This window comes from Merops nubicus, unplaced genomic scaffold (assembly GCF_000691845.1).
Source record: "Merops nubicus isolate BGI_N331 unplaced genomic scaffold, ASM69184v1 scaffold18558, whole genome shotgun sequence".
In the NCBI taxonomy this organism is placed as follows: Eukaryota; Metazoa; Chordata; class Aves; order Coraciiformes; family Meropidae; genus Merops; species Merops nubicus.
Genome location: NW_008626564.1, coordinates 20554 through 31500, shown reverse-complemented (window position 1 = coordinate 31500; position 10947 = coordinate 20554). Strand labels below are relative to the sequence as shown.

The 10947-nt window shown below is 37.4% G+C and overlaps 1 protein-coding gene across 1 annotated transcript in view; it reads right to left on the bottom strand.

Moving 5' to 3' along the window:
* Nucleotides 1–3373: 3373 nt before the first annotated feature.
* The window catches only part of WTAP (Wilms tumor 1 associated protein), a 24882-nt gene continuing 17308 nt past the window's right edge, over nucleotides 3374–10947 (bottom strand). The window contains exons 6-7 of the mRNA XM_008946061.1: nucleotides 6549–6703; nucleotides 3374–4599 (exon numbers count right to left, since the gene is read on the bottom strand). Coding sequence (XP_008944309.1) covers nucleotides 4016–4599; nucleotides 6549–6703 — 739 coding nt within the window. The 3' untranslated portion in view covers nucleotides 3374–4015. The remainder of the gene's footprint in view (nucleotides 4600–6548; nucleotides 6704–10947) is intronic.

Sequence of the window (10947 nt, the reverse complement as noted above, 5' to 3'; positions counted from 1 at the left end):
CGGGGCGGGCGGTGCCAAGGGCGGGCAGCTGAGGGGGCTGAGCTTCGAGGAGCTGCAGTTGTCAGCGCTGTGGTCTCCCCATTTCGTCAAACTGGGAAAAATACGTTTTTGTATTATAAACAGAACCACTACCGAGAGCCGTTATCTCCAAAGCCAGCTCTCAGTACTGCAAGCGGAGGTGAAGCACGGCGGCGGTGCGGGACTGGCCTCAGAGGAGCCTCTGCCAAGCGGAAAGATGCCGGCCAGGGGCTTCTCCCCGCGGCACGGCCAGGAGACAGGGCGCACAAGGCAGCTGTATTCAGAGCTGAAAACCTGCCCGGAAAAGCCGTGTCTGCCACCTTACTGACAGGGCCAGCAGCGCTTACAAATACCTTTTCAGGTGTTTTGTCTGCGACTTACTTCTTAATCTGTTAATACTTGTTAATCTGTTCTTTTCCTTGTTTTTGTGCGCATCTCGCTTTCCTCCTGGTAATAATTCATTCAGGTACCTTAACGTCATCAACTAAAATAATTCATTAGTAATAATTCATTTTAGTGCAAATGAGTTCAAAAATACATTAAAAATTGGTTCTCTAGAAAAGCCAGCAAGGGAAACTCTTCCCTCACAGTTAGGACATACCCTGTAGACAAGGCATATTAGGTAAAATTTTAATTGTATGGAAATCATCCCTGCTACCCCAAAACCCTCAATCTCTTCAGTTTTGCCTTCTTAAATAAACACGTGTTTCTAAAGATCTTACAGAACCCACTTATACTAGTCTATAAAAACACCAATTATAAATATTCAGTGAGGGCTAGGTCTGAAGAATCTTGTTGAATATCAATTACCGTATCTTGGAAGCTGCCAGGAAATCCACCTGGAATGACCAAACAGGGAATCTCAGCCCACTGTGAGGCACAGTACAGTCATGTGTCCATCCCCTTGCTTCTTGATACACCCTAGAAAACCATGTTAATTTAGTTTCACCTATCAGTCAGTGGTACACTGGAAATCTGAGCAAAGTAACTGTTTTATCAATAGAATAGGTGAATCATCCAAAGCCAACAGCTTTGGAAACAAGATTCCACCTCAATGCTGAAAAAATAAAAGATTTAGTGAGTATCTAATATGAAAAGGAGTATGTTGTATTTTTTGGTGATCAATAAAACACAATCTTTTGTTAAAATGAATCAACTATATTCAGGACTATTAACTGTGATAATATATGCACTGATAGCCAGGAGAGAACATGGGTATTACAGGTTTTAGCATTTCTATATGCATTATTATACTGCAATTCATTTATGCCTTGCAGTAAGTGCACCATGAAAGCAAGTCAATGTTATGATGCATATCACTATTAACCAGTGCAGTTGCTGGGTTGCTTTCATCTTGGTGGGAAAAAAATCCAAAACAAAACATTACAACAGAACAAAAGCAAACCAAACACCCCAGCCGGCTTACTGAGAAGATGCCCTCTAGGCAGAGAATGACAAGAATGGCTTATCTTGCCTTACAATGATTTTTCCTCCAGCAAGTTAAGCTAACTTCTAGTCATAGAATCACTTTAGTTGGAAAAGACCTTTAAGATCAAGTCCACCTCTAGGCCCCTATCCCCAAGCACCACATCTCCACAGCTTTTAAACTAAGGGTATAATTTGTATTTAAAAATTAACTGAAGAGCTAAAAATTTTGAAGCAGCAAATTAAAGCTTATGTACCACAAAGTCTTGAGAGAACTAAAATCTTTACATGAGGTTTTAAGCCATTAATGCCCTATAGTAACTGACAGATTAAAGTAGCAAGCTGTCACCACCTGAAAGCTATGTAGGTTTGGTTTTTTTTAACATTAGCACAATTAAAAGCAATTTTACATCCTTCTAAATCCTTACACTAGCTGAAAAGTTGTCTACCATTTTGATATGAGCTGCTTGTGTATTTCAGATTGAAATTTGAACTGTGACCACAGATTGCCCCACAAGGGTTTTTACCATCTCTATTATCAGATAAAGCCATTGTTATAACCTGTTACCAGCATTTTAAGCTGCTTACAAATACTACATCCATGTACAGGATCTGGGAGGTAGATACACATGCACTATGGATAACCAAACAATACAATGCTAAGGTCAAATATAAAGCACTGGCAACTGCAGAGGTAGGTAGATCACCACCGGGGATTTTTGTAAACTAGAAATTACTTCAGGTGCCAGATACTGGTACTGTTTTTTTTTCAATACTGTCAATTCCCTTTGAAGCAGTTACTTAGCCAGTTTTTCAGGCAATGGGGGCTAAAGTAGCATTAAAAAACAACCAAGTATCACCAATAGAATTTACACTTGCAGCAACAACTACCAAGTTGTTTTAATACATTTAAATGAACCCTAAAAAACAAAAATAGTGGTCCATGGACTAGCATGTCTCTGAAAGATGACAGCTCCTAGTAGCATTTTAATTATATCTTTTTCTTGGACAATATACTACTGTAGATGCTAGTTCCCATACAATATGCCACTTAAAAGTGGTGCCACACAAACCCTTCTGTAACCTAGGAATTTTTGTAAGTATGCAAATTTGAAACAAATTCAGGTATGTCCTAGAACTTTGTAGAAATGCTGCTTTCAAACGAGTTTGTTTCCACAGTTGATTGCAAAGCTACAAGCCATTTACTACTGTTTTAGTGGCCACATGAGATAATTTGTAGTCATCTGGCAATTACAAGATTCACAGAAAATATTGAAACAAGACTCAAGTCTACCCAAAAGTATACTGCTAAATAATTTTGTCTTCCCTTTGAACAGCTTAAAAGAGAGTCCTTTTCCATCTTATATGCTACCATCACTAAACCAGTAGCCAGAAAATAACCACCAGAATTTCAGGCTCTGAGAAATCTGTAACTCACTGCTACTGAACAATGAAAGCACACTTAATGAAACTTAAGTTTTTCATTCTCTGCACCTGTTAAGAAGTCAGTTCCCTCAGGCAGGCATTTAAAAACAGAAGGAGTTATATCTGGTTTAAGAGGCTGAATTACTAACTCCTTACGAGTTCTGTAATTTAATTTATACATTTACCTGTTGGATACTTCTAGCTTTTTGGTTTGTTTGGGTTTTAATCTTCATAAAAGCCAGGTTCTAACTCTTAAGGCATACTTTTATTAGCTTTTTTTTCCCCCCCCCCTTTTCTTTGTCTACCAGTAAGGACAAAACCTAAAGAATAATCACTGTCAGGCTGGCCTGGAATTAGCATGATAGTGCACACCAGTAACTTCAGGTATTTGGCATAAGCTGTATTAGATAGGATTGACACAAAACCAAATTCAGTAAAAGAGCAAGTCCTGTAAATACACTGCATACAAATAAGCCATGTAAGCCAATGCAGAACAATGAGGAAATTACATTATTAAAAGTTTTTATTTAGGTTTGGTCAGTACAGGTAAGATAATATTGGAGTCACAGAGCAATATGCATAAACAGGATACAACAGTTCTTAAAAACTGAGTAACTATGCACACAATTCATAAACATTCGGTCACCTAAGGAGAAAATGCACAGATGTATGGTGGGAAAAACTGTAATTAACACTGAAACTACTACAGGACTCCTTCAGTAAGTCCATCTTTTAGTGATAAAACTACTGTACTGGGCAAACTTGGCAGTCATAAACCCACGGCTATTATGACAACTCTTGAAGGTGGTGCAAGTATAACAGTATGAGTAAGAATGCCCTTACACAGCACAGGTTCTAGATATACACAGATTTTGTACAGACATCATTTATGTTATACTTTATGGAAATAATTTCCATTTTCAACTTCACATTAACTCATATAAAAATAACTTGAGCTACACAAACGTCCTTTTAGCAACATTCAACGTAATTAACTGTTAAAATTTCCAAAGTGGCAGAGGTATCGAAGCAAAAAGAAACCCACAAAAAGGCAAAATTGTGACAAGTATGCACTAATTTTAACGTCTTCTGGACAGTATCCTCTCCCAATTTAAATGACACTGTATAAAAACGTTGCAGAAAAATGTTACAAAACTGAACCCTGCACATTTACACTGGAGTCCAAACCATTCTGGACATGACGAGAACCCGCAGTTCTGTTACCTTTCGCGCTCACCGTTTTCTCCTCTTGCGGATCATGGTTGGAGTCTGTGTCATTTGAGTGGTGAGTGAGAGAGTTTTCACTGCCAGTGGGAGAGTCTACACTTTCGTACCCAGTACTGAGCTGGTTTATGTAGCTACCGCTTCCTCTACCAGTTCTATCTTCAGAGTGGTTGGACAGCTTATTACCATTCCCTGGAGAAGCCGGGAAGTCATCTTCCGTGCCGCTACCCTCCCTATAAAATCCAGGCCCAGACGTCCGCTGATGGGAGGAGCTGCCATTGCTTGGTCCGTTTGCCAGGCGGCTGCAGTCCTTCCCCACAGCCTCCCCCTGCTCCGGGGGCTCGGCAGACGGAGTCCTGCTCGTACCTGGGTTGGAGGCCTGCGACTGCTGCTGCTGGTACTGTGCCAGCTGCTGGCGAGTCTCCTTCAGCTGCTGCTGGAGAACTAGAATGGTACTCTGCATACCCTCTACCTCCTCATCAAGCTGGATGATGAAGTCATTCAATTCTATATAAAGAGAACACATTTGTTGCAAACACTTAATAGCCCGTATATAGCTTCAATCTCAAGACAAAAATTAATCCTGTAACTCAACATCTTATGCTGAAATTTTTCAACAGACTACTTTTCAACCTTCAGGTATGGACAGGTTTTGATACTCTGCCTCTGAGGAGGAAATGCTCAACTCTTACCTAGCGTATTCTTTATACTGCTCCTCAAAATACAAGAAGAAATTAAGTCCTGGGCAAAAAAGGAGGATATTTGGAAAACAGCTCAATTCCAACAATTAATACTTCACAAGTAGATCCTCCTGTTTACTTTTACTCAAGTATAAAACCTTAGCCGAAATACTGTAAAAGTGACCATGAATCACATCTGTATATACCACAACTGAGTAATTACAAAAACCCTATTCAGTGACAAAAAAATTTTAGTCACATTTTAAGGAAGTTTCAGCTCTTGCTGGTTTTAATCCTTTAAATCCTGTGTAAGGAGATGCTTAAAAGACTTTCACTAACAACACTGTTAACTAATTCCACAGGGTTTTTTAGCAGTTGTGTATCAAGAAGGATTTTACAGTTAGGACTGTATTTTGGAGCAAAATAAATTTGACCTGCAAACAGTGAAAGAAATACCGTCTCCCTTAGTCTTCAACTGCACCGTTGACATGATGGAGCAAGTAAAATGCAAACTTATTATTGTAAAAAAAAAAAATCATAAAATTAAAGAGTGTTCTTGCTGCAACAGAAAATTAGAAAAATTCTTATTGCAGGACTGTCATCATCTGTGTTCATATGGGGAAGAAGCAATAGTGGCTAAAGAACATCTCCGTTCTGGAGCTTACTGTTCACTATAGGCACTCAAGAGCAGAAATTTTTAAATGATGTCCACACTTGCTTCCATTATGAACTTGATAAACGTAGATGAAGTGCATTACCTAAACAGCCGTTAAAAAGCAAAAGGGTAACTATTCCAACAGCATGTCATTACAGAAAGAATAATTTACCTTAAGAATTCTAGTTATTTCATACTGCTACTTCCTCAAAAATATGATCCTGGGTGTGTGTGTTGAAACTATCTTTAAAAATACAGAGTATGTCTGACTTTAATGAAGCCAAATCAAATCTAGTCTATCTTACAGACTCCAGTGGTAAAACAAAAACATCACCAGGTTTATGTGATTTCTAAATAGCCCATGTCCCAAGACTTATTGTAATAATCAGATAATTACTCTAACATTCTAGCAGAAGCCCCACTGATTCTATGCCAAATTGTCAACTGAAGATATTTAAAATTTGCATTTCCCCCATTTAAATTATGCAAGAGGTCAGAGTTCATAGCTGATTTCAATTTAGGTTTAAAATACTGTAAAATTTGTACTGTAAACCCAATAATGAAATTTTAGTTCATCGGAGCTATCTAAGAAATTATATTTTTCCCACTCTTCGGCATTGATAAAAAGTTCTTGGTCTTTTGAAAGTAATTTCAAAATGTATCAGAGTTAACAAGAAACAGCCTGTTCTCAGTGCATGCTTAGCTTCATGCAACATTAAGAGCTTTTATCTTACCAGTTCACCAGTAACATGTGCAGCCTAAGCATTCTCTATTAAATAGCAAAACCCACAGTATGAAATCTGGCCATTTCAAATTCAAATGCTGCATTACTGAAGCTAAAAATCCCACCAGTCCCCCAGAGTTAATTTGGTTGGTTTAGGTGTGGGTTTGGTTGTTGTGTTTGTTTGGTTTGGTTTTTGTTTTGTTTTGGTTTTGAGGGTGTTTTGTTTGTTTTGCCTTTTTTTTTTGCATTAAGACCAGTGATGACTTACAGTTGTTGTATTTTACTCCATATTGCCCTTTCAGTCTGGCAAAGATGGTTTTACAGTATGCATTATCACCAGGAAATTAAACTAGCAGAAGTGCAAGGCAACTTCTATTTTCTTAAAAAAATCCCTTACCATCCTGACTGCTTTTTAGTTCCTCACTATATTTCTTCTGTAAAGCCAACTCTGCCTCAAGCTGTGCAATGCGTCCTTGGGACAGCTGCCTTCCAAGCTCTTGATTCTCCTGGATAAGCATTCGACACTTCGCCATTAACTTTTTGCCTGTTTGGCTGCAAAGGAAAGAGCCATCTATCACAACATGAATATAAAACCTTCAGTAATCTTCCTCAGTTACCATTACAGACAAAAAGGAGATGCAATTTCTGCATGTCACAATTCAAGGAACATTATGTCTCAACATAATTGTCATAGCAGAAAGTCTCCCTATATAGTTACCACGTGCTGCTCCAATGCCAGTTGATCTTCCATCGCTGTCCCATAAAGCGGAAGACAAGTTTTATTACTGCAAATATGAATAAGCATATTGTTTTTTGATAGCAACATCTGGATTATCCATATGCACAGTCTTGCATGTGCTAATTCTCAATGGCGTTAAATATTTGATTAAAGATGTGCCTTGTAATTTGAAAAATGAAGTACTGCATTCAGTACTTTAAAAATTACACATGTAAACTGAATTATAAACAGATCTTCATTGATTGTACTAGTAAAATTTAATAATTCAGTTTGGGTGAAGAGAAAGTTGCTTGGGAGGGAAGAATACTAAATCCCACGTTCGTTTTTCACAGTGACATCCATTTTTTTTCTTTGAGAGGATGAGATTCTTCTGAATGCTGGCCAGATACTAATTTTTAAAACATCCATTTATTTTTCAACTCAATTTATGTATTTGATAGTAATGTACACAATGCGTTTCAAGACGTCTATGGTCAGCTTTTCCCGAGCACATCTTGCATGGTGAGGAGAAAGTAAGATGCAATTAAAACTGACTAGAAATTAAGGAAGGATTATTAATCTACTTCCTTCAGAATGACAGATGTCAGATCATAAGCAATGATTATTAGGATGCCCAGTTTCTGAAAAGTGGGAAACAACCAGGAAAAAGTACTTAACTGACAAGATTTTCTTTACTGAATGGGTAACATTACACATCTTTAATCTTCATGATAAAAATTGCACTGTAAAGCATTATAGGAAATGATATGCAAATTAATATATAGGCAATACAGCTGACTCCATAAAAAGAGAAAAATTAAAAGTCCTTAAGGCTCTTGGTCTGCCAAAGTCTGGATAGCAACCACAATCACTGGCTCCTTTTAATAGGCACAGCAGCATAATGAAGCTGTGCTCTCTTCTACAGAAGCATAAGCTCTGCCAAAGAAAAAAAAAAAACAAAAAAAACAACCCAAATTTGAGCAGGTTTATTGTAAAGTCAATGGCAGGACTTGCATTACTTTTCAAGACCAGGAAGGTAATTTAATTTTTTTGGTTTTGCTTTTAAACAAGTGACAAAGATTGAAAGAAATTCTGTGGATTAAAAAAGAACAGGAAAGAAATTTCTGCTACAAAACACAGCCATGGTTCTCTCCTGCAACCAAAATACCCAACCAAAAGAATTTCAAATAGCAATTTCCTTATCAACTATTTTTTAAGCATTCAAGTCTTAGACAACTTTTAAGTTCTGCCAACTCTGTCCCATTTAACATTTTCCAAGTGACTTTCACAAATCTTTCAGATGGGCTGCTCCAGAAGGAATCTGGCTGTGTAAAGTCCTGGAAGCCTGAAACTCTGCTAAAGGCAGCAACCTGTTTTCTTTCTTGATGTGATGTCCAATGCCAGGTCCTTGAAGTTTAAATTGTGCTGACCTAATACAGTCCAAGTCGCACACTTAAGATGCAAGTTTCCTTAGAGATGTTCGTTCTGTGTAAAGCAGGACCCCTTTGGAGATAACCAAAGTGACATATCCCAAAAGTTACTAGGCAGACATGCAATGATTTTTAGCCATTTGCAAATTCTCGTTACTGTATTCGCCATCGCTATGAGTTGAAGAAGTTCACAGTGCTTAGGTCATTTAATGCTTCTCTCTTCACAAAACAATGTCAACTGTAAAATTAGCATGTACCAGTTACCTTGGAATTGGGACACTTTTAGAATCCCATTAATTTCTTCATGTAAACTCCTACCAAAATGTAAAATATTTATTACCTGTATAGAAATTTGCATAGTTACCTATAATGCTGTTTCTTCCCATCAAAATTTTTCCAGATGTTCTGAACTAGTATGGTACCAAGTAACCTCCCCTTGCACTTTACAAAAAAGATAACACATGCAAGAATATAAAATCCAGTAACTATTAAAATAACTCCTATTAACTGTAAAACTAAGCTCAGCAAATCCTCTTGAACACACATGCAACAAAACCTGTAAGAATGTAAGTGGTTAAATTTCAGAAGACTAATGTTTGTTGTACTAAGCTTACCAGAAATTACATTTTACTCACTTTTAATCCAAGTGTATACTCTATGTTTAATGATGGTTGGAATGGCTTCACACAGCCAACCCTTTAATTACATGCCCTTTTGTTTCTCCCTCCAGACAAAAGCAGTGAGTAGGCTGGACACCTTGATCCACAGTTAAGGCCCAGAACTAACACTGCTTGGGGCTGCAGATAAGATGTTACCCCAAGAACACCAGTTAGAGATATGACTAGGAGCATCATCTCTTTCAAAAATTAGTTCAGATGCCATGGAATAAGATTAAGTTCCATACAAGGATGGACAATTAAAGCAATTAAGGGTGTGGGGTGCAGGACAATGAGAATGAAAAATCCTACAGATACTTTGAGTCGCAATTTCTTCATGTTTCCAGAAATAAAAATCAATAAAATCTCAACCCAATTAATGAGAACAGCCTCAATTATTTACCAGGAAGTAACTCATTTTCTCTATTCCAGCTACTGCATGGATGAATTATGCACATTCACACGACTTAATTTAAAATTATAGGATGCATATTATAAGTATGTCATAGCTGCAGAAATTGAATTTCAAGAAAATTTTGCTGAGAAAAAAATCTTCAAAAAACTTTTGCTTAAAAGGAAGTACTAAGTTACTTGTCTCTCCTCAGCTGTACACAAACGTTTAGAGTCTGAGGACTTAACCTGTATCTAAATGTTATGAATAGCTTTCTCAACTCCAGGTTAAACAAGAGATCTGCACAGCATGCCTCTATCCACATGTTATAGTGAGCTTTACAAATGGCTTGGTAACATGTTAACAATTTATTAATGCAAGTCTTACCTCTCTTTTGATGCTAGATCATTAAAATCTTAGATACTGCTATAGCAAAATCATTCCAGATGTATCACTTTTTAAAAGGTAAAGTTTTCCTGTAGGTTTCTTTTGCTGTTAAGTCATTACTCATTCAAAAAAAAAAAAACCTGCATAAGTACACTACTCTTAGATACCATATTAATGATCTGAAGCACAAACAGTTAAGAAACTTCTGTGTTAAATATGTAATGCCATCTTAAATAAAGTCATCAAAACAGTTCAAATACATCACCTTCTGTGACAGCTAGATGTCTTTTTTTAATTTAAAACTGAATTTTCGAGGATCAGTCTGAGTCATAAAACATTGCCCAACTATTTTGAAGATTAGAACCTCAGATTACTAAATAAAACTCAGTTCACTAAAAAGAAAACACACAAATGCTATACCAGGTCTGCATTGCACTTTACACACCTCAGACATGCACTCCCAACTGTCCCAACTGCTACTCTTAAAAGTAACTTGGGACAACAGAACAGAAGCATCAACAGAGAGTAGCAGCAAAGGCTCCTTCACTGATTCCACCAAGGAAAATGCATGCATTTAAGTTTTTGTTAAAATACTGACTTTGTTTGCAGAGAACGAGACAATGCAGAAATAACAACCTGTTCAATTCTCGTTCATCCCAGGAGATTCACAATACAACAGTATAAAACCAGTAGTGTTCCTTGAACTATGTATTACAACTATTTCAAGGCACATTTTATATAAAAGTGCAGTACAAAAAAAACCCAGGTGTACAAAGGAATAAAAAACACCCCACCAACACTGAAGACAGTTGCCATTGTGTGCCTTCTGTATTGAGCGTTTGAGATCAGTTCTCAGGATAGAAGATCAGAAAACTCATGTCTGCATGAAAACATGCAGTGAAAATACTTATCACAACCAGTCCCTTATACACGCTGGTTGTGATCAAATATAGATTGCTTCCAACGATTTTCAACCTGCAATTAGATAGAACGTACATTTTGTACAGTCCTAATTTTGAGGCATCCACAGTATTACCAACCATCCAGAAAACAGTTCATTTTTTAGCAGCATTGACTTAAGGCTCCGTCAAGTGCTAGAGAGCCCAAAGGCTAAACAGTCAAATGTGTACACTACCACTGTTGTTATACCAAATAGCACTCTCGTGGCTACTCAGAACTGGGCAGCAAGTAAACTCTTTAACGCAAAATTCCCC